Genomic DNA, 24,580 nt, shown 5'->3' with positions numbered 1-24,580 from the left:
TATATAATTTTTGTACTTAAATATTTTGAGTTTATTTATTGTTATTATTCAGACACTTAGTTTACTTGTTGACTCGTTTACAGTCAATGCAGAACTGATCTGCAAGGGACCTCGCTTGGTGCCTTATCTCTTATCTGTTAGCCTCCCACACATGTAAGCATCGGCCCTTCGCCCAAATGCTAGAGAGTGTGCCGAGTGCTGAGTGGGTTGACTACAGGTAGACTCTGAGCTTAAGAGTTGGACTGCCTTAGAACAATTGCTTGTTTGATGTTTGCATTGAATCATCAACAATATTAGACTTAGGATGAAATTAGGCATCTTTAAAATGCTAGACAAAGTTTTCAGCAAACTTATAATAGCTATCAATTTGGCTTTGGCTAAGCGAGGACTTGAGGCGTTCCAGCACCTTGTCAAAGTCCTGCAGCTCAATTTGACTGGCATCAACGTCACGTTGAAAGGCCTCCAATGCCGCCTCATTGCAGAGATTGCACAAATCCGCACCCGAGTAGCGTTCAGTGCGTTCGGCAAGTTGCTCCAAGTTCAGCGCTGGGTGAAAGGGCATGCGTTTGGCATGCAGCTGTAGAATGGACAGACGTGATGGCAAATCGGGGGCAGGAACATGTATAAGCTTGTCGAAGCGTCCAGGACGCAGTAGCGCATCATCTAGCATATCTGGACGATTGGTTGCGGCCACGACAAGAATATGCTGCTGCTGGCTGGAGCTGACAATGCCATCCATCTCAGTTAGCAGCGTGGAGAGTATGCGCAGTTGCACGCTGCCGCTACCTCCGGACAAGCTGCGTCGACCCACTAAAGCATCTGGAGAAATAAATAAACATTAGTGAGCGCTTTAAGCAGTCAGTTAAAAGTGTAGACTCACCAATTTCGTCTAGAAATATGAGACAGGGCGCATTCTTGCGCGCTGTGTTGAAGATTTGAGTTATAAAACGCTCTGCGCAGCCGACATAGGGTGAGTAGACCTCTGCAGCTGAGCTAGCAATGAATGTCATACCCGCCTCCTTGGCCAGACACTTGGCCATGCTGGTCTTTGCGCAGCCAGGCGGTCCATAGAGCAGCACACCCTTAGGCATGGTCAGGCCAAAACGCGCGTGAGCAGCGCTCTGCTGCAGTGCAGCCAAAATGGAAACTTGCAGCGTGCGCTTGAGCTGATCCATGCCAGCAATGGCCTCAAAGCCCACCGAGTTTAACTTTAGCATGCGCACATCGCTGGCACGAGCTGCGCTGGGACGGCATTGCTCCAGCGTTTCCATTAGCAACTGCTCGAAGGCTATATCATGCTTAAGAAGTTGCTGCTGTAGACGTCGCAGCAGCAGTTGAAGATCTGCAACGACAAATCCCTGCGTCTGTTGGGCTACATAATCTAACAGAGCCGGCGTCAGCTGCTCCTGTAGCAGCTGCGTCTCCCAGAGCGCGGCAAATAAATCTTTACGCTGCGCCTGGTTGAGCAGCTCTATGTTAATCTCATAACCAAAACGTCCAGCGCGTCTGGCTGGCGCCGCTATGGACTCTGGCGCACTGCTGCTAGCCAGGCAGAGTACTCCTGGGCAGCGCACTGGTAACGCATCTATCAAGCTATAAAGCTGCGCTGCTATACGCTGGGAATTGCCATCAGCTTTGGCAGGGCAGAGCAGCTCCAAGTCCTCAATTAATATGAGCAAAGGTTGCGTTGGCTTGAGTGCCTCAACGAATGTTTGCGCTGCTGTAAAAATGCTTCGCAGCTGCCGCTCCGTTTCGCCGGGAGGACTTCGCAGCAGCTCCGATGCAGTCATGTAGAAACAATTGCAACGCTGGCGACGCAAAAGTTCCGCCAGCAGTGTGCTCTTGCCACTGCCCATAGCGCCTACGATTAAAGCGTTTAAGGGTAGTCGCTTGAATTGTGGTTTCTGTGCAGCATGCAGTAGCTGCGCTAGAGATTGCAGCGGCGCCTCAAAACAATCAGCTTCATAGGCATTCAAAGGTGTCAAAATTGGGGGCATGGCCAGCCGCACATCCTCTATAATAAGTTGTGTATTTTCACAGTGCTCAAAGCAGCTGTCATCTGCTGCGCTGGAGGCAGCGACAATATCTATGTGAGCTATACCCAAATGCAGTAGACGTCTATGTCGCACTTGGCAACCTTTGAACAACTTTAGATGACGCAGAAATATGCTGACAACATGATGTAGCTGCTCCAGTGAAACCAGCGCCTGCTGCAACAGCTGCTCATTGATGCTCACTATGCATTTAATCTGCTCCACTTGGTTCTGCACAATTAACGGCTTCAATGTTGCCCAGCTTTGCTGGCTCTCCTTAAAATCTGTTGAGGCCACTGTGCTATCTAGAAATCCACATGTCTCGCTGCTAGCGCGTGGAAAGACGCGGCATATGGCATATTGTCCATTGTCCAGATCACATTTACACCACTTGCCACTTAGCTGGAGCTGCTCCGCCAACTGTTGAGGCACATAACAGCGCTGTGGCATTAGTTCACCATTATCCAACAAATTTAAAGGCAATATCAACAATTTGCTATTGCATTTTAAATTAGCTGGTTGGCTGCAATTGCTCGAAGCTTCAACCACTTCGTTTGTGCGCATTTTTCATTTATAATTAAAATAACTACTCGATTGTTGACACCGCTTAACAAATGATTCTGTTAAAACATATGGTTCAACGCCAGCTTAACAGCAATGCTCCACAACTGCTCAACAGTTGCCTAACTGTTCCTCAACAGCTACGCTCAAAGCAACTCTGTTGATATTTACTGCACAGTGGCAACGCTGTGCGTCGCAGGGTTGCTAGTGCGGAAAAATTTGAGCTGGCAACTCCCTTTTCCACAAGTGTCGCCTGGCGTGAACACGCGGAATTTGTTTCGTGGATTTTTCAATTCTTAAATAAGGTATTTATACTTGCCATCCATCGCTAATAAAGTGCTGATTAAGCTAACGCGTGCTTATTGCACATTATCTAGCTGCCAGCATGACGAAGAAGCGCCGTAATGGAGGACGCAACAAGCACAACCGTGGCCATGTGAAGCCCGTGCGTTGCACCAACTGCGCCCGCTGTGTGCCTAAGGACAAGGCCATCAAGAAGTTTGTGATCCGCAACATTGTGGAGGCTGCCGCTGTGCGTGACATCAGCGAGGCCAGCATCTGGGACACCTATGTGCTGCCCAAACTCTACGCCAAACTCCACTACTGCGTGTCGTGCGCAATCCACTCCAAGGTGGTGCGCAATCGTTCGCGCGAGGCTCGCCGCATCCGCACACCGCCAGTGCGCTCTTTCCCTAAGGACATGGCACGCAACAACAACCAGAATAGGAAGTAAATTCGTCGTTTAAAAATACGGACTGCTTATAACAAGAACTTTTTTGTAAACCTAAGTACGTTTAAATGGATAAATGTTGCCGATGCTCGTGAAGCAAAAAATATAAGCATTCAGTTTTTTAAACATAAACCAACAACAACAAAGCCTATCACACATTTGTGGGAAGCGGGCAACGTTTGATTTCAGCTGCTTATTGGCATGGAAACGCGAAAAGTGGAAGAGACACTGCGTGTGGAAAGGCTTCCGGCTAACAGCCCGTTGCGTTATTATTTAGTCGTGTGTGGATATCTCATTTCCTGCGTGCTTGATTTTTTGTTCGCACACTAACTACCAAATGTAAAATGCCTCAACAGTGGCACTAAAAGCAATTGCTTTTGTTGCTGTTGGTGCTCCCGGCGCGCGCAGGTTGAGGTTAGGTGGAGTCTGCAGGCCAACGCACGCACAGAAAGTGGGAGAGGGCACCTGTCTTACCTTATCAGCTGAGCTGCTCTCATATCAGTAGCACATTATTGTTGGCTTTATTTTCTTAACTCATTTTGTCTGACATCGCACAAATGCCAGTGCCTTAAACAAGTGCAACAAATAAATGTCAAACACACACACACACATGCAAACATACATAGATTAGTACTATTGTGTGTGTGTGATTTGCAAGCTGTGCTTAAAAAGCGCCACACAGCGGCAACTGAAGTAAGTAGCAAGCAAAACAAACAGAAAACAACAACAATGAAATTATTGTCTGCTGCTTTTTGGCATAAATTTTTGCAAGAAACGTGAGCGCAAAGGCAAATGAGTTTCAGTTTGTGAGTGTGTGCGTGTGACCTAAGTGACTGCATGTGTGCTTGGGTGTATGTGTGTGCTTCTTCCGTTTCCTGTTTACCCTTTTTGCTTATGCAGCAGTTTGCCTGACTAAATTATTGTTTTCGTTTTGCCAGAGCAAATAAAACGTAGACTTGAGCAGCTGCCGTTGATCATTTGGCATAAATTCAAGCCAAGAAGCCACCCACTAACGAGTAGCACCCCAGTTGAGATTTAGCTGAGCTGTAACATATATTAAAAATCCTATAAAATTACATTTTGTTAGTGACTGTTACTGATATTAACTAAAAATTTAGTTAAGTAACATCATGCCTCAAATTATGCTCACTAATGCCTCGAATTTTGTTTAGCAAACTGCTCGCATAGACATCGCTCCACAGATGATAAAGCGGCAGCTCAGCATCGCCTATGGCCACTTTGGTTGCCTGCTGCACTTCGTCACGCACTTCCTGTTCAATGGCCAGCATCTCCGACTTGCTAAGCAAAGCTTGCTGCTGGCAAAGTGTGCCGAAGCGTTCGACTGCATCTTGCGAGCGCCGCACCCGCTGCACTTCCTCACGCTTGCGATAATTGGTGCCTGGATCTGACATGGAATGCCCCGCATAGCGATACGTGCACAGCTCCAGCACGAGTGGACCATGTCGCCGTGCATGATCAATGGCAAACTGCGCGGCACTGCGCACCGCCAGCACATCCTGGCCATCGACCCAGATGCCCGGCAGCTCATCGCCACGCTTGTAGTTGCTGGTATTCGATGTGGAGCGCCAGATACTCGTGCCCATGCCGTAGTGATTGTTCTCGCAGACAAAGACCAACGGCAGTTGCCACAGCTGCGCCATGTTAAAGCACTCGAAGATCTGACCCTGATTGGCAGCTCCATCGCCATAAAGCGCAAAGCAGACGGCGTCCTCGTTGCGGTATTTGCTGGCCAAGGCTATGCCCGCACCCAGCGGCACCTGAGCACCCACGATGCCATTGCCGCCATAAAAATGCGGCGCATACATATGCATCGATCCGCCCTTGCCACGCGCACAGCCGCTGCATTTGCCCGTCAACTCTGCCAGCACTCCCACTGCACTGACGCCCATCAAGTAGGCGTAGCCGTGTATGCGATAGCCGCCTATCAGATTATCCTGCTCACGCAGCGCTGCACACAAGCCCACGGCGCATGCCTCCTGGCCCGTATACAAATGACAAAAGCCACGCACTTGCCGCTCCTTATACAGCTGTGCGGCTGCGGCTTCCAGTCGTCGCAATGCCAGTAGCTGGCGGTAGTATCGCTTCGCCTGCTCCAGCTTCAGCACCACCAGCGTATCCGGCCCGTGCTCCAAGCGGTGCAGCTTAAACGGCGCTGCCAAATGCAGCACGCGCAAATCTTCAGCGTCCAGGCTTCGCTCTTCCTCCGCAGCGTCTTCGACCGGGCTAGGCCTAGGGCATGGCTGCTCAACTGCTGTGTGCATCTGCAGACGCTGCAGCAGCTGTCCAAGCTGATTTATTGCTGGCTCTATTACTCTGGCTGTTGCTCTTTGCATTCTGCTTGCCCAATACTATTAGACTTGTAATTTTTTTTCGATTTGTATATAAAAAGTTTATAATTTTGTACTCTGTTGGGCTTACTGAGAATGCGAGCTACGTACTTTACATTTACAAATGTTTTTGTTGTCATTTTCAATGTAGCAAAGCTTGGCAACTTTGCCCTAACTTTAATGTTTATTATTTTCATAAAAAACTTAAGCAAATAAATTATTTGCTATTGATTAAAACAATATTTTCAATTGTTAATGCTTATAATACGCACAAGAACAGTAAACAATAAAAACAGCTGAATAAAAAATTATTATAGAATTTTTTTAAATATTCACTAATGCAACATTTTTAAATACTAATTAGCATACGTAAAAATTCACTTATTAATTATAAATTAAATAGATAAAAGACTATTTTTGTTTTAGGCGCAAGCTTAGCATAAATAACTTTTACTAATTATTTTCATTAAAAGCTTCATACACTCAATTTACATTTAAATTACTTTTCAAACTATTTTGTGGTACATTTTTGCCAAACTAACATATTCTTTAATGCAATGTTTAAATGTCATATTGACATAGCTATTATAAATTTTCTTTATCAAGCTAAGATTTATTTATGCCAGCGAACAGTTTTGCTTTTGGTTGACTGCCTCGAAAGTCTCTACACCGCATAATAGTTTCTCTAACATATTTCACTTTAATTTCCGTTACGATACCAATATCATTTATAAATTTGGCCATTTGCCTTGTATTTATGCCAGACACAGAGCAAAACACTTTCACTGCTGCTGCTGCTGCTGCTGCCTGCCTGCCTAGCCTTTCTCTTATCACGTATACGTCGTACTTCTTGTTTCTTTTTGTTGTTGTGCCAATTTTTATTATATTTTATTTTTTTTTCTCGTAAATAAAAACATTAAATGCTTTTTTAACGTGCGGCACTTAACACTCGGCACAATTTAAAGGCAATTGAGCAGCAACAGCGGCAGCAACAAGGACAATGGACACAGCAAAATGTGCGAGAAAAAAAGTCAAAGCCATGCAGGCATAGCCTCTATATATAGACATAATGCTTATGTATGTATGTCAGGTCGCAGCATTTGCTGCTGTTTATTTTGGCATGGACATGTGTGACGGCCGTCAAGGATAAGAAATAAAATAACTTTATTTATTGTAACTGTTTAATGAATAAATCTAAGGGCAAGCCAAAAAATAAAATGCTTTGTTTTGTTTGGGTTTATTCATTTTCTAGAATTTAAAAGTGTATTTCAAAGTCAGCTTAGTCAATTCGACTGCTATTATTGTTATTATTTGAACATTTTGTTGGCTGTGCTCGTAATTTAATAAAGCTTTTCTTCGTTTGCTTCTTTTACTCATTTTTATGCTTCAAACAATAAATTGTCAATTGATTTCTGTGCTCAATTTTTTATGCTTATAGTATTGCCAGCTTACCAACGAATTGTTGTTGGCTGCTGCCTACGCTTTTGCTTTTGCTGTTGCTGTTGCTGTTGCTTTTGTGTCAATGGCACTTTATGTCGACTGAAAAATGGCGCAAGTCGTGCCAGCCATGTTTGCCTGGACTCCAGGCCATGGTATTGGTCTCAGTCTTGTAGCTTTTTGCTTGTCAAACAAATCGTAAAAATATAATTTTACTTTCACATTTCACATTGCTCATTGTATTCGTATATAGACAGAAATCATCAAAAGCTGCTGCGGATGCTACTGCTCCTGCTGCTTGCTTTTCATTTATGTTGCAGTCGCTGCTTGTGTAAATTAAAATACATGCCAGACTGTATTATTATTCTTTTATTTATGTCAAGATATGTTGACAATGTGTGGTATTTCCAGTTGCACATGAAATGCCTACAGCCATAATATTGTCATAAAAAATTGCACGCATTGAAAGGCAGCAGCGTAAATTACTTCAATGTGTGTGTGTGTGTGTGTGGCAGTAGCTCACTTGTCACACATAAAGTCGACTTGTATATTTATTTTTCGATTGATAAAGAGAATATACATGAATAAATGTTTGATTGTTGTTTAAAGGTGCCCACGGGTCGTATTATTATTATGATAGTATTTACGGCAATTTGAAAAGGAATTTTTGTTAAAAATGAAAATTGAATTGTATAAATTGCTTTGAGTTTGCAAATGCAAGCGTATTATTTAAAGGGATGCGCAAATGGACAATTGATGATAATCAGCTTGCAATAAAATATTAAGTTCTAAGCTGCTTATTTGAACTTTTAGTCTAACTTCAATGTACAAAGACTTCAAAGATAAAGATTTATTACTTATTTTTACTTAAAATTAGAGTGTATTTAATAGTTAGCTTGAGCTCTTACTGCATTCTTTACTTGCTGTGTATTTATTTTATATTTTCAATAAAAAATATTGTCAGTGACAGCTGCGGGCGGCTTTGTATGCCTTCGTCTGTTTATATTGTGCTATTGATGCTGCCTTGGGTGATGTGCATTTTCATTGACTATGGGAAAAATTACATGTGTAAAATATGACTGAGCAAAGCGAAGCATTTACAATATAAAATAATATATAGCTAAAGTAATTCAATTGAGTAAGTTTAATTTCAGCGGCATGAATAGCGCTATTAATTGTTTGTTTGTCAAATTGCTGCCGCTCTTTGACATGCTCATAACCATATTTAGTGCAAGCTGTATGCGCATTCAACACTTAAATAGGTTAAGCGTTACATCAGTTGCATATTTTCCATTTGATTGTTTGCTTGTTTACATTCGATTTATTGTCTTGTCGTTTGTATTTAGCGCTGTCACCTGTAAGAAAACTCATTTGCCTGTGCTCTTGCTTTTTTTATCTCTTTGCCTGGTGGCAACTGCTTATTTGCCATGGCCATCAATACAATTAAATTTCCATGCTGCTTGATTTTGAAACGTTCGACGCATTTTAATTATTTTCATTGAGCAATACTTTATGAAATTCATGCACGCCCCAATTGCGCATTCTTCTTACAACTTCGCGCTTCCATTTCCATTCCATTCCATGTGACGTTGCCGTTTATCGGGCGCCTTTTCCGCTCTGGCAAACGGATGTGCAACAAAAGAGAGCGATAGAGAGGGAGAGAGACGCGAGATGAATGTCATTCATTCGTAGCAGTTGCCTTTTTACTCGGCCACACTTCTGCTGTCTGCATGCAATTATGCCTTGGCTCTCAATAGTCCACGCTCAGTCCACCTGGTTGGGTTAATTACAATCTACATTGTTTATCTGCTCGTTCTTCTTGGTGCTGCATATCTTCGTCCTTCTCGTTCTTTTGCCTGCGCAAATTAATTCCATGCGCTTTAATAGCATTTTTAAATATCTTATAAGCTTCAACTCCTGCTGCCAATTTTCAGCATCCGCAAAATGCTGCGTTTAATTATGTGCACTGTTGTTGTTGTTGTTGTTGCTGTTCTCGCTTTTGTTTTCTTAAACATTTCACTTTTAATTGTTTGAGGTTAATTAATAATTCAGTAAACTCACTGCAGGAGCTGCCGCTGCCGCCGCCGCTGCAGTTGAAATTTGCCGCAGCACCGCAAAGGCGCCTTTCACCTTGACCACATTAAGCCAATCCCAACCCCAAAACCAACCCCCAACGATCCCAAGCTGAGCTTTTGTGTTTGCCTGTGTGTGTGTGTGTGTTTGTTTTAATGGACTGCAAAAGGACCAGCGGCCGTTTTGAAGTTTTGCCTCGCTTATGCTAATGGGTAGCGCCATTTTATAGGCGCCTCTCTTTTCATACTTGCTATAGCTATATAGTACGATATGTATGCTTATAGCTATTGAAGTTTAGTCGCTGTCTGCTGGCCCCGCTTGCTGGCTGGCTCGCTGGCTGGCTGGCTGGCCTGCGTTTTTATATGCATAACTCTTCATTAGCGCGTTCATAATACGTTTATGGTCCACACGGCGTCTGCACTGCTGCTGCTGATGTTTCATAATTGAATTATTATTGAAGATTGTGCGGTTAACGAGCTGCAATGGGGTAAAACTTTTCAAGAGCTCAACTTTGCGTACGTAAGTATGGCAAATGCTAATGGAATTTAAAATTTACATTTTTATTTGAATATACAACAAAATGTTTGCATTCATTCAGTAGTATAATTCTTTTAAATATACAGATTTGAAAAATTGACTGGCAAATTTTTAAAGAAAAATTTTTTTATTAATAAACTTCATTTCATTTATGTAAAATGTAAATCAATACCAAAACTTATATTTATATGAACAAATTCCATTAATAATTTCTAATTTCTTCATATACTTTTGTTCACTGAAGTCAATAAACCACATTTACATATTTAAGACTTGTTGCTCATAAGAAATATGATATAAATTTAATTACTTATAATTTATAATACTCTGACAGATTTTAAATAAAAATATAATAGAGAAAACATATTTTTTATACATCAATATTTTCTTTTTTTATCATATGTTTGCATCTTTTGTTGTTCTTTTATATACAATTGCCTCATATCAAATGTCGCTCAAATGTAAATAACCATATGCAGTTTAAAATATTTTCTCAGCATGGCCAATTGGTATTTAAATGTTTGTGCACGCCTCATTTATTGCTTATCCAGCGTATTAATTCCCTTAGCAATTTATCATATTTTTGTCACCTGACCAAAAGATTTCACTGGCTCAAGGGAAATGTTTGCAAGCGCATGATAGTAAGCTTATATATTATATATATATTTTTTTGTCGCTTTAGACGCACAGCTGTAAGCTGCGGCAAATAAAACATTTTATTTTTATTAAAAGGAATAGCAACCAAAAATCAGAAATCAAATAAACAATCTGTTTGCCAGCACAAAATGGATCAAAGTGAAAATGCTTGCCGAAAATCATAATAATACACAAGTGTGTGCGTGTGTGTGTTTGCCTAAACCCCAAAATTATCAACAGCTTGAGGCAGACAGGCTTTCACTTGCTACAAAAAAAAAAATTAGGCATATTGCGTATACGCAATATGGCGCGTTTGCTTTAAAAACGCGCAAGCACACACTCAGAGTGGCTTGGGCCCCAAAATAATTTGTTTGTTTGTCCAGTGGCTTTCGGGCTGGCTTTTTATTATCTCATGAATGCTAAATGCCGGCTCATAATAAGCAGACATACACAAATGTTTGCATGTGTGTGTGCGAGTGTCTGTCTGTATATTCAAACGAGCAGTATGTAAAAATCTACAGCAATATCTTATACAATTTATCATACAACTGTCGCGCGTGTTTGTATGTGTGTGTGTGTGGCCCAGCAGGAGCGATTTCGGTGTACGGGGTAGACATTACAGCAGCCACTTGGATTCTTGTGGCTTAGCCTGACCCATTATCCCACTTATTCACGTTGAAGGCATTCAGTCAGTCCCAGTCCCAGTCCCTGTTCCAGTGGCAGCTAAGTCAGTCGTCGTCATGCTGGGATTGCCATTGCGCCTTCACTTTAGTTGTCTATATGCTTGTTTTTTGAAAGAGTTTCTAAGCTGTGGCAATAATTTGAAATATAAATAAGCTAATTTCAAATTTTAGTTTGTCTACTAACATGAGCTTAGCTTAAATATTTTCAGCCAACAATGCAATATAGTATAGTGTATCTTTTTATTCGTTATACTCTGTGTTTGTACAAAAAGCTACATCTTAGCCATTTTGAATTGCGCACGGTTGAAACTGTAAGTTGTAACTGTGTTGGAATAGAGGCAAGTATAGCCTTTCCGTGTCAGTGTAATGGTGGCACATCCGTTGCAAGTAAATGCCATTTGTCGAAATAAATTTCCGTTTTATTTAAATCCACACACGCACACACACACACACACACACACAGACAGACAGACAGACAGACACACAAGCCCATCAGTTGTGTGTGGCCCGGCGTGCGCCAACAAAACGAGGCTTAAGTGTATATTTTATTATTATTTGGACTGCTTGATGACATTTGTCGTTGCTAGTGGCAAGACCGGATGTCCTGCGCGCTTGCTCTCTCCTCTCTCTCTGTCTCGCTCATGTGTGCGTGTCTGTTTGTGTGTGCTCTATGTTGGCTTTTGTTTGCCGCAATGCGTATGCTCATTTGTATTACAGACTAACTCTCTCACTCTCACTCCCACTCCCACTTACACCCACCCACCCGCTTATGCATAATCTATGCATCACTGTCGCAGTCTGCTTAACCTTTCATTAGCTGCAAATCATTATACTTCGCTTAATGTTTAACTTTAGCAACAAATTCACTGGCATTACGCTTTAAGAGAAGCATTTAATTCATCAGTTAACATAAATGTGTTGAAATATATTAAGCTTAAATTCTTATCCTAGTGTCATCCAATCTAGTTACACTGCCAGTAATAAGCTCAATGTATAGCTTTTAAATTTACTAAACTAATTTTCGAAAATAATCACAATGTTTAGCTGAAATATTTCCAATTATTAATTGATTAAAAGAAAAAAGATAATTTATGAATATCAAAACATTATAGGATTGAACAGAAAGTTGTCAGCAAGAGCATTTAAACATTTGTTGAAACTCGCATTTGCATGAAGCCACCGATCACTGGAGATATGCACAGCTTGAGTTGAACTGTTAAGCGTGGGAAAAAGAGAGAAATCGGTACTAAGAGATAGTGAAAGTGGAACTAAACAACAAAGGTGGCTTCTTCTACTTGACTAAGCTTAAGCCAAGGCAAGCAATACTTTGCATGTTATATTATTTTATATTTATTGCAAACACTTTTATATTAATAACACCATAATAAGGTTAAATAAATTGTAATTCTCAGTTGAATTCATTGTTTTTAAATATTAGCATTGCTATTTAAATTTGATCAAAGCAATTATTCTTCGAGAAAGCAGCCAATAATAAACTAAAAAAGCTTGCACTATTTGTTAGGCGCAAGCTTAAGTTTATTTAAATTAAATAATTAATTTGTTATAATCAATTAAAATTGAAATCATTGAAAACATTGACAGATTACTTTTACTCAAATTATATTGAATTATTTTGCAACAATTCGTTGTGGTACTTTAAGCAATTGTTCAGCTATAAAAGAATATGTCTAGTTAGTAACGATTACTAATAATAATTCAACAGTTGTGGCCGCAAGCTTGTTCTAACTGCTCTGCAACATTTATTCAAATTGTGTACTTTGAATCAAATTTCCATGCACAACAATTAAATATTTTGTACATAGCGTTGACTGGCGGCTACATTGGCGTATGCGTAACGCACTTTAGGCGCCGCCATGCTAGCTGTCTGCATGTCTGTTGGATTTTCCGGTTGGTTTTCAACAAATTCATTTGCATATATGGAAATGCCAAAAACATGGCTAACAAAAATTGAATTGAACTTGCACCATGTTGCGTGTCCGCTGTCAGTTGGACGGACACTTTGTCAGTCAGTCAGTCAGTCAAGCCTGTCGTATTGTCTATTTTCAGGGAAGAGCTTTTTGTTTTATTGTTGTGTGTGCCGCTGACTGAGTGACCAAACACTTTGGCCCTATTAGCAGCCGTTGGCCATCAATTCGACCCATGCCCATGGGCCTATACATTCATCCATCCATCCATCTATCCATCCGTCCGAGCGACCGTTGATGAAAAACCCTTTTTGACATTTAACGTAAATGCTTCGTTATTATTGTTAGATGACGCAGCCCCAAACTGCTGATGCTACTTCTGCTATTGCTGTTGTTATTTAACCTTTGGGCATGGCTGAAAGTTGTAGTTGTATGCGTGCTGCTCCCACTGTGCATATGTTTAAATATTTAATGAGCAGCACATTTAATTTTAATGTTTCTGTGAACATGTGTTCATTAATGTTGCGGTCAGCCCACAAGCCTAATGCACGGCAAGGCTTTAAATTCTAAGCCATTTGGCTTTAAGTTCGCCTTTTGTCTCTGCGACGCACTTAAAATAATGAGCGCTTAATTTAGCACATTTTCAATTCGTAGCTTCAGCAAATACTAACAATAAAATCAAAAAATAGACAGAGCTGAAGCTGAAGGCACAACTTGCAGCTGAGATAAGCGGCAATCATTACGCTCGATTAGGCGTTCGATTTGTTAGCCTTGCTAGCCGCTGTGTGTGATTGATTTGAAAAAAGGAAATATATAAAAAAAAATTGTTGAGCGCAGATTTTTTCCTTTTTCTCGTTGCTTTACACTGGCAGCTGTAAAATAATTAGCTGGCAAAAAAAATTAAATGAAATTACAGTCAACGCCAGTAGCCTTGAAAATGTTGTGTGATGTTTAATTGGGCGCATATAATTTGCGGTTTGATAAAAGGCAACAGTCATGCATGATGCGGCGATAACAGTTGATTAGACAATGCTACATGGGTGTGCACATGTGGGTGTGGGTGTGGGTGGGATGGGTGTGCGTACACAAAAAAAACCGGAAGCGGAAGAGAATTTAAAGTTTTAAATAGCCAGCTGGCAGCACTAAAGAATGTTAAGCAACTTAAGAGAAGAATATGTGTAGAAATTGATTATATTAAATTGCCTGAAACCACATTTTGAAGACTGACAATCTTATTAAAATGATGTTACAATGATACATATATATTTGCTCAACCAAAGCATAGCCTTGAGGATTTATAAATTTCCAATTTCAAACTAAAAGCAAACTAACAATAATTTACTAGATGTTAATTTATTAAAAGAATAGTCTGCAACAGAGACTTTATTTTTTTTTGAGAGCAAACAAATTCGATTTAAATCTTTCACTCTCAAGTACATTTGAATAAAATTGTTGTTGTATGTTTTTATAAGTTATTGGGTCTTATCATCATTTGTATAAATTTCAGTGGCTTAAGATGCCAGGTCTCCCACTTGGAAGATTTTATCCGAAACTCATGGGTCTCAACATATACTTCATTCAGATTGCTAAAGATATAAACATTAGATCGATTGTAGAATTTGATTTACGTTATTTATACTTGCCACATAGAACATCTACTAAACCACCAACCATTCATGTATGCTCCAGCACATTTATACTGGTCCTCACGATCGGCAGTTGCAAATCTCAATATTAACAATGGCCCTTAATCCCTTGTTTTTTGGCCAGTAATCGAGTGCGTTTCCAGCATTGCCCCGGTATGCACCAACGGTTAATAATTCGAAGAATCGTGACTCGCTTGCAATTGAGAAATTGCTATAGCGTGCATAGCGCTTTTCATGATTAAAATCCTCCAGCTGTATGTAGAGCTCGTGTGATTGAAATTTTGTCATGAGATGCAATTTTTCGAGTCCGAGCCAAAATTCACCGCGCAAGTCTCCAAAGCCGTTCTTATACTCATCCCAGGTTCGATTGAAATCCACTGAGCCGTCTTGACGACGTTGAACAACGGTCCAACCGCTGCCAGCAAATGTTGAATCACAGGGAACTCGAAAGGACTCAATGCCAGGTACTCTTATCGTTTGAATGTCATTAGAATTATCAAAAGGGAGACAACTAGTCGCTTCTGCTCGATCTACATATTTAAATACCTTAGTCAGTTGTCTGACATCGACTGAGTCGAGTATCTGTTGCTTTAAATCGGCAATAAGATTATCCTTTTCATTTATTATAGAATTCTTCACATTTTGCTTTAGAGCTGCTTGTTGTTCGTCAAGCTTGGTTTGTACAGTTTTGGTAAGAATTTGCTGTTCATCTATTTTAGTTTGAAGCTCTTGAATTTTTTCCAAGGTTTCCTCTTGCACTTTAGGTGTAGCTTCTAGCTTTTTAATATAAAGTTCTTGCTCATGAATCTTGGCCTGTAGAGTCTCAAACTGATCCAGTTTTGCACTAGAAACGCGAAAATACTGTAGCAACTGCTGAACGACTTTATAACAGTATCTGGTGCAATCCCCATCAGATTCAACTGACAGCAAGCATTGCTGAAATGAGATCATACACTTGTTTATAAAAAAATTATTTACACAAGACCTATTACACTTTCAGTTGCCGAATGGCATCGAATATATAGCAGCAACAACAAAACTGATAACAAATAATGCAAAGTCTTCATGCTGAATTAATAAAACGAACTTTTCAAGAGAAAGCTTTAAAAGAGACTGAAGCTAAATTTTGAAGAATTAATGTTATCAACACACGTTATCACGTGTCTCAACTATAGCATAAATTTAAATTTATATACCTTTTCCAAATAACTAAATTTTCAACTTAATGTTGGAAATTACAAAACAATAGCATCGAATTGAAAAACTCAAATTAAATTCGATTTTGAAATGTATTGTCACTTTCAATGTCAAGAGCTGCGAATAGTTTGAAGACCCTTAAAATAATAAATATTTTAATTCTATAATATTGGCGTTAAGTAATAAAGTGAGCAAATATTAGGTCAACGCTCTGGAAAAAGCAAGTGGGCGTATACGTAATTCAGAATCAAAATTTCATACTAAAAGCCAGCTTATAATAAGTATTTATTGTATACTCTGCCACAAAGATTTTATTAAAAAAAAAGTTACTAATTATTTAAATTCAATTTACATTTGATTTTTTCAATTTTTGTTATTGGGTCTTATCATCATTTGCACGAATCTCAGTGGTTTATTATGCCAACTCTCCCATTTAAATGCTGTTCTCTCTTCATCAGTTTTGGTGCGAGCATATACTCCATTAAGATCACTAAAGATATAAACATTAGTTTTATTTTAGAATTTTCCTTACGTTATTTATACTTGCCACATAGAACATTTACTAAACCACCAACCACTATCGTATGTTCCAGCACATTTATACTGGTTATCACGATCAGGAGTTGCGAATTTCATATTCTTATGGTCATATTGAGAGTTGGTATCGAGTGCGTTTCCCGCATTCCCACTGTATGCACCCACAGTTAACAGTTCGTAAGATCGTGACTCGCTTGCAATTGAAAAATTGCTATAGCGTGCATAGCGTGTTTCATGATTAAAATCCTCCAGCTGTACGAACAGCTCGTGTGATTGAAACTTGGTCATAAGATGCACCTTTTCAAGTCCTAGCCAAAATTCATTTCGCAAGTCGCCAAAGCCGTTCTTATACTGATCCCAGTTTCGTTTGAAGTTCACTGAGCCATCTTGACGACGTTGCACAACGGTCCAACCGCTGCCAGCAAATGTTGAATCACAGGGAACTCGAAAGGACTCAATGCCAGGTACTCTTATCGTTTGAATGTCATTAGAATTATCAAAAGGCAGACAACTGGTTGCCTCAGCTCGATCAACATATTTAAATAGCTTATTTAGTTGTCTGACATCGACTGAGTTGAGTATCTGCTGTGTTAAGTCGCCATTGCGCTTATCCTTAACTGCATCGTTTTGCTTTAAGACGTCAATGAGCTTGTCCTTTGCACTTATTACAGAGTTCTTAGCTTCATCGTTTTGCTTTAGTTCGGCGATGCGTTTATCCTTCTCTTTCATCAAAGAGTTGTTAACTGCATCGTTTTGCTCTAGAGCAGTTTGTTGTTCTTTAAGTGTTTTGATAATAAGTTGCAGTTCATGAATCTTAGCTTCAAGTTGTTCATTTTTCCTATGAGTTGCCTGTTGCAACTCAACTCCAGCTTCAAGGTTTTTCGTATAGAGTGCATCTTGCTCATGAATCTTGGTTTGTAGAGTCTCAAACTGATTCTGTTTTGCACTGGCAACATGAAAATACTGCAGCAAGTGATGAACGACTTTATAACAGTATTTGCTGCAATCCCCCGCAGATTCGTCAAGCAAGCATTGCTGAAATGAGATCATCAACTTGCTTATAATATTTAAAATGATTTACTCAAGACTTATTACACTTGCAGCAGCCGAATAACATCGCGTATATAGCAGCAGCATCAAAACTGAAAACAAATAATGCAAAGTCTTCATACTGAATTAATTTCATTTGAATTGGAATTGCAAGTTAAACAAAATCAAGTTGCTTTTAAACAAATGTAAAAGGCTTAAATACATTGCTGCTTATTTTGATAAGCATTCAAGTCAATGATCTTTAGCACTTTGTACTTTGTGTGTTTAATCAACTTACTTATACATAGATATTCAACACGAGCTCAATATTAACGGTCTGAACAAATCTTTATCCATTTGTTAATAATTTATTTATTTATTACTTTGTTTGCATTATTTCAAATATTAAAGAGTATAATTTAACAAATTTAATTTGTTTGACGCAAATATGAACTAGAAAATTCAAAAATAATGAATTTGTAGCGTAAAATCAATTTGAATATAATCTGTATTATAATATTTTATAAAGAGAAGTTTATTGTATTTGAGATGTGCTGGTCTTTGTACATTTTATTTTATTTTCATATATTTTAGAAATTCTTTTTATAATGTAATGTAATGCATTTCAAAATTTCGTTCTATTGGGCGTGCTTGCTGATATGCCAGTTGAAAATAACTTTATATATATTTTCTGTAGTTCGTTTTGTATGCAGCTTTAACTTAAGATATTAGCCAGTTGCTACTTATGCCTGTCATCCTTCATTTTAGAGCTCTAAGCTGAGAGCAAGCGGCTTAAGCACTTGCACAACTTAAATCTGACAATGATTACTTGTGTACACACACACACACATATATGACATTAGTCTGGCCAAGAAAAATGACATTAGTCTGGCCAAGAAAAATTGCAAAAGAAAAGCGAAAGTCATAACAACAGTTTGCTAGCATGCATATGTGTGTGTCTCTCTCTGTGTTTGTGTGTGTGTGTATTTCACTCAAATATGCAAATTAGCTGCTGAAACTTAATCGTGGACTGGCGTTCTTGAACCTAGTCTCTCACACTTTATGTATGCCACGTATTTGGGTTAATGAATAGGCAAACTTTTAGACAAGCTCAATGTGCAAAGTTTTGCAATGACGCTGACATTTTCAAACAGGCGCCGTGGCATGCAACATTAAGGTGCATGCAATTCAAACAGCAGCCACGACAATGTCTGCAATTGTAAACTGTGCCACACTCGCCGCCTAGCAACTAAGACATTGTCTGTGGCAGCTTGTGGTCCAGAGCAGCAGCAGCAGCAGAAGCAGAAGCATTATCAGAGTGAAATATGTAAAAATGTGCAACTTGTGTTTGACTTGCCTTGGTTGCTTGCCTGCTTGCGCCCAGAACTTGGGCAGCCGCCAAAGTTTTGAATATTTTATAATTTTTAGCTCAAGGTAGCGAGCGAGCGAGAGAGCCAAAGTGCCTGCGACTGTCTCTAAGCCTATTAAGGACATCAAACAAACATTTTGCAAAATTAAATGGCATGCAAGGCAAGCACATGTCCTGCTCGGCTCCTTTTGTGATAAACTTTGCACAAAATATTTTTGATATTATGTCACACTTAAGGGATGTCGTCGCCATTTATGTTCGTTTGTATGTGTGTGTGTGTGTGGGCAGCCTAAAAGGGTTAACTGGGATTGGCAAGACAAGCGCTCAAGCTTGGTAGCTAAACATTCTCAAATATTTATGAGCTATTAACACTTGCCCCAATACCCAGCAGTGCTCGAATGTTGACTTGTCTAAAACTTGCGCCCTCTGCCTCGTATTCTTAGTATGTACGTATTAATGAACGGTTGCGGTCATTTCAAAGTTATTTATTACACGCCTTGGGTTGTAGACTCGGCTCTCGGTTCACGGTTTTCTCTGTAGCAGCTGCAAATACCAGGAAAAGCCATTTTCAGCAGACAATGAAAGGTCATACAAGAAAACTCATTAGATTGTGCAAATTTATCAAAATTATTGAAAATTGCCAAATGTGTTGAAAATTTAATGAGATAATTATAATTTTAAATGAATTGAAATCTATTCTGGGCTGCCTACAATCAAAAGCAGAGAAGATTGATTGCTTAGATTACATGTCGTTTATTTTATGAGCTCGTTAAAATAACAAGTGTAAGTAAAATTAATTTTAAATAAATTTGATATACATACAATGATAATGATTGCATATATTGATTTTCTTATTAGTTGAATTTAGTCATTCATTTTATACATAACTATAATTTGCATTAAATTTGCGAACTTTCACTCTCCACATGATTCTTCTTATTATGTCAGTTACAAGTTCTCTGCAGCCCTTTTCAACCCTTTTCAAAGTTTGAAAACTTTATTCTCATATTGAAATTTATTGTTTAATTTATTTATTCAATATCCATGCTTGAAAGAACAGAGCGATAACGAATTTACTTGCATTTGTGATTTATGCAACGCTTGATCTTTTATCTGCTTATATATGTTACATGCTTGCCTGCTAGCAAATCGTATTTCTTTATATTTAAATGTAGATGCCAAGTTTTGGGCTTGTTCTACAAACTCATTGAACTTTATGCCAGCCGAAGTCTCATAATCAATGTACTTTCAATCCATTTTTATGGTTTGTAAAATGGCTTAAAGTGGGCTGCAGGGCAAAGAAATGCGGTCAGTGCACACAAATATAGAACAGGCCATGCGATATGCGATATATACTATATACAAAAACCGGAAAAAAAAAAAAACAATTGAGAGCATAAAAAGCTGAGCATACAGCGCAGTTATCGCGCCAAAGCCAAATAGACAGAGTGTGGAGTTGCAGCTGCAACTGAGAGAAAGAGAGAGAGAGAGAGAAACTCTAAGCTCACAGCAAGACCTTTGCCTAAAATGCTGTTTATCTTGTCAACCAACTGGCAACTGAAATGGGATTGGGAATGGGGAATGGTGCGCGACAGGGATAGCCAGCCGGATTTGGTCTGCTCCAGTGCCAAAACAAACTTCCCAGGCAAAAGGCCTCTTGGCTTGTGGGTTTTCCTACTCTGCGCCAAACTGCAAAATAAAGTAGTTCGTGCCTGGTGCTTTGCCTGCATTTTTTGGTTTAATTTTTTGTATTTGTATTTGCTGTCGCTGTTGTTCTGTTGTTGTTGCTTTGGTTGTTTTTTGGGGACAACATGCAAACGTTCTGACAGAGGGAATGCAAAAGAAAACGCCAAGGAAAGTTTTTGGCGTTGGTGAAATTTTTGTGGTCGAGCAAATTTCTGAGCATTCGATGAAACTCTGAAATTGCTGCCAAATAGGTTACAAGCAATTTTTACTTAGAGGTTTCGCCTCTTTATGGAGTTGTGTTTTGGCCATCAGCAGTTTGTGGTTGTTGTTGTTGCTCTTGCTCTTGCTCTTGCTGTGTGTGGCATTTTGCCCTACAATGTTCACTCCTTTTTTTTTTGGCCAGTAAATGAAACGGAAATATGTTTTGTGGGCAAATGCGCCGAGAGCCGAGAGAGAGAAAAAAAAAAAAACAAATGTTGAGACTTAAGCAGTTTGCACAAAGGCACACAGGATTCGTTATGTGACCTGCCAACTTACTGTAGCGCATACTTAAAGTTGTCTAAATAATGTTTGCTATGTTTAAATGCGAACCAGCTACTCTACTATATGCTTCTACATATATGTACTGAAGAGTGCAACAAATTACAAGAGAATCTGCCAAGCAGTTGATGCTTTAAGCTCAGAAAGCAGCAAGAACATAAGTTGAGGACATATTCTTCAAATGAGCTTTAAAAGCAGCATTTTAATATAAATTAATTATCAAAACTGAGTTTTCATTAATTAAATAGGTTCAATATTTAATCAATAACAAATTTAAGTGAATTTCAATTGCATTCTACTGCTTTAATTGATAATCCATACAATTGCTACCTATAGAACATTATGCATCAATTAAATATAACAATAAAATAAATGGTTTACAAGCTTACGACTGCATTGAAGTCCTTTTTTTTATATAATCTGCATTATTAATTTAGAGCATTGTGATCTCAAGCCTTCAGGTCTTAGCTTGCTACTCTCACGAGTAAAGTAAGATCAATTAAAATTTTGATTTATAAAACAAATTTAATAACTTGAACTTTACTTTGACTTTCATACGTGCATACGTGCAAATTTGTTTGCCTTTGTTTTCAAGTAAAATTATTCCTAATACGCCAAGTTTTGCATCAACTGCGCTAATAATTTTATATCCTTTCCAAAAACTAGTCAGAGTTTTGCTATTGAAAAATTTATTTCTGCTATTAGCGCAAAAGTTTTTATGCAGCTCGTAAAATGCCACTAGCACTAACAGTGGCGTTGACTGCACTTAGGCTAATTCAACCACTAAACCAACACACGCACACATAGACACACATGTCAGTTAGTTGGCAGCTTGAAGCATTGTCACAATATTTTAGTTGTTGTTGTGCTCGCATTCAAAGTCATGCAAACCAAAGTAGAAGCCGCAAATGTTTAACGTTCTGAAATGCATTTTATTATGCATTTAGTTATCTATCGCCTCCATGGCGTTAAAAAGCGATGGCAGCAGCTGCACTGCACCAAAATCGCAATTGCAATTGTTGTTGGGGTATATTTTTTGCCAGGAAATTAAAAACCACAAATCTAAAATGTTTGAAATATCCGGTGGAACAATTAATTCATTAATACACAGCGCAATGCTGCACACTGGTTGTGTGCACGGTAAAACGGAAGTGTAATCAGCATTGGCGGCAAAAATTAAAATGGAGTCCGACAGCCATTGGCAAACTGCGAATTCAGTTATTTGGACAAAGTGGCTACGAAAGTTCGCATCGAACGGGATGACATGGATATTAAATTGTGAGAATAAAAATAGATATTTAATTTATTAGTGTATAACATTTTTAATGTTGTAAAAATTAATTTATATATATTCATATCTGCAGTAATCGTTGCTATGACAAATATATTTATGTTATAGTAAGACGATAAACAGCAGAATGTTTAAGAATTATTTGCTTAAGCTCTTCATTGCACAGGGTATTTCATAGTAGTTGCTCTGCTATTTATTCTATTTATTTATTTTTCGTTTGCATGCTCATTATGTACGCATTATTAATTTAAATATCGGAATGCATATTGATGGACTTTTAAATGCAATGCCAGAGCAACTAACGCTTGCTCCCCCAGCACTCGTCAACGTTTCAGCTCTCACCCCTCCCCTCCCCTCTCCGCCCCTCCCCTAGCGCTTCTTCGCTCAATTACATATGCTCTCCTGTGGCCACTGACATTTGATTAACGCATGTAATGCAATTTAGTTGGCTTGCATTTGGCCCGCGGTGCCACAGCATGAATTCTCTACTTTTTTTCTTCTTCTCATATATGTATGTGTATTGCGTATTGTGATATGAGTATTGTTATAATTATTTAATGAGTTGCTGTGTAGTCTTTATATAATATTTGAAATTGACTGGCAGCGGCGGAAAAGCCGTTGAAATGACCGTAATGTTTAAATGCGCGTACGCCTCAATTAGTCGTAGAACATGCATATCAGTACAATCCGATTCAGTGACAAATAAAAAATTAATTGCACATTAATGCACTGTGTCTGATAATATGGTGGTAGCGAACAAAAAAGAAAATTTAAGGTGGAAATTAAAAATGATAATCAATTACCTAACAATAGAAAAACAGCTTTGCTTCAGTTTTTAAACAATAATTCCTTTAAATCAAGGGCGAGCTGTGTATTTTTGTCAGTTTGAATATCTTTTATATTTATACAAAACGTATGCTACTTTGCACATTACGTATACGCCCTCACAAACATACAAAACATAAGTAGATTGACCTGATTCTGCTTATCAGTGCTTTGCAATCTCTTTAGCAACAGCTATGCCCATTGCTGTCGCTGCTGCTGCTGCTGCTCTCTGGTCTTTTATCGTCAGCCGTCGTTGCTGCAATCTGCAACACAATCTGTGCCTAACAACGGAAAAATGAAGTTATTGGAAAATGACTGTCAAGCGAACACAAGAGGCGACCACAGCTTGCTCTAAGCACACACACATACAAACATATTTGGGCTGCACAAAATGTTTGGCATCTTCAGGCGGTTTTTATGTGGCAGTCTCTGCCTTTGTTCGCCTGCTAGCCGGATGTTGTTTTGTTGTTGTTATTGCTGGCACTTCTCGAACGAATGAGTGGCCCCATATATGGACTTGCATTACACATTGCATTGTAGTGCAGCAGAAGCGTGTCGATAATCAAACGTCGGGCGTATGGAATTCAAAGCTTATTTCTTGGCATAAACTTTTCACAATTGTTTAGTTTTGTAGACGTTGTCAAAGATTTTCACGCTTCACTGACTTCTATTTATGTACTAGAGCTTGGCACATTTTTTATAGCCATGTCATGTTGAAATTATGGGTTGCCTCGATATTTTAAAGCTTTTGCTTTAGCTTAAGTGCAGCCAGGCAAATGCTAATTGCTTAAAGGGCTACATCTACCTCTGTTTTCATGCATTTTTGGCAAACAGACGAACGTCGAATATTGCTGTGTGACTTTTTTTCAACAATACTCTGTACATTGTACAAACAAAACGGTCTTATAGGCAGACAAAGACGGAAAGCATATATATAATCAATTTAGTTATGGCTGTTCAGTCAGCCATTGTATTATTAATATTATTGCTGCATTTATTGTTTGAGTCTCATACTTTCGGCTGCAACTGTAGCCTGCTAATTTTGTTTTTCATATTATTTTGTTTCTGTTGGCTGTTGGGAAATTCATTTTTGTTGCCTGTTTGCATATTGCACTTTAGTTCTTTTTATCCACATGCATTTGGCTTACAAACAAAGCCCTCTTAACAGTGCTGACACGCCCCACCCCGCCCCGCGCCTCCTCGCTGTGCTGTATGCTATGCATAGTCAAGCAACCTTTACGCAGGCTTCGGGCGCTCCAAATAATATTCTGACATTCAATTCGACATTTGTTTTCTGACTGTGGCAGCCTGTGTCGCAATTCTAAGCGCAGCCACCAACGGATGTTGCTTGCCAATTTTGGTTGCAGTCGTTATGCGCGCTGTCACTGAAGCTATGGCAATGTCTGTTGACTGTTGGTTGTTGGTTGCTGGTGTTTTGGCCCTGGACAACGTTTTAGATAATTCATTTTAGTCGTTGGCGACTGGCTGCGTAAATTT

At 39.1% G+C, this 24,580-nt stretch overlaps 4 protein-coding genes across 4 annotated transcripts; 1 reads left to right on the top strand and 3 right to left on the bottom strand.

Annotated features, from left to right (window-relative positions):
* Positions 1-21: 21 nt before the first annotated feature.
* Positions 22-2,646, bottom strand: LOC108599681 (spermatogenesis-associated protein 5-like protein 1). Its single transcript, XM_017986678.2, has 2 exons — positions 881-2,646; positions 22-819 (listed from the first exon to the last, which is right to left on the bottom strand). The coding sequence occupies exons 1-2, from the start codon at positions 2,595-2,597 to the stop codon at positions 329-331; spliced, it is 2,208 nt and encodes a 735-aa protein (XP_017842167.2). The 5' UTR covers positions 2,598-2,646; the 3' UTR covers positions 22-328.
* A 146-nt stretch (positions 2,647-2,792) lies between these two features.
* LOC108601280 (40S ribosomal protein S26) lies at positions 2,793-3,460 on the top strand. Its single transcript, XM_017989183.1, has 2 exons — positions 2,793-2,899; positions 2,972-3,460. Exon 2 carries the CDS (start codon positions 2,980-2,982, stop codon positions 3,325-3,327), a length of 348 nt encoding a protein of 115 aa, XP_017844672.1. The 5' UTR covers positions 2,793-2,899; positions 2,972-2,979; the 3' UTR covers positions 3,328-3,460.
* An 898-nt stretch (positions 3,461-4,358) lies between these two features.
* Positions 4,359-5,782, bottom strand: LOC108597764 (pyruvate dehydrogenase E1 component subunit alpha, mitochondrial). The gene has a single exon (XM_017984480.2). It carries the CDS (start codon positions 5,676-5,678, stop codon positions 4,443-4,445), a length of 1,236 nt encoding a protein of 411 aa, XP_017839969.1. The 5' UTR covers positions 5,679-5,782; the 3' UTR covers positions 4,359-4,442.
* Positions 5,783-14,669: 8,887 nt separating this feature from the next.
* On the bottom strand, positions 14,670-17,072 carry LOC108595487 (angiopoietin-2-like). The gene is made up of 2 exons (XM_033294251.1): positions 16,509-17,072; positions 14,670-15,545 (listed from the first exon to the last, which is right to left on the bottom strand). The coding sequence occupies exons 1-2, from the start codon at positions 17,070-17,072 to the stop codon at positions 14,670-14,672; spliced, it is 1,440 nt and encodes a 479-aa protein (XP_033150142.1).
* Between the last annotated feature and the right edge of the window lie 7,508 nt (positions 17,073-24,580).

This window comes from Drosophila busckii, chromosome 2L, assembly GCF_011750605.1.
Source record: "Drosophila busckii strain San Diego stock center, stock number 13000-0081.31 chromosome 2L, ASM1175060v1, whole genome shotgun sequence".
In the NCBI taxonomy this organism is placed as follows: Eukaryota; Metazoa; Arthropoda; class Insecta; order Diptera; family Drosophilidae; genus Drosophila; species Drosophila busckii.
The sequence above is the reverse complement of the archived record's forward strand: the minus strand, read 5'-3'. Positions and strand labels throughout refer to the sequence as shown.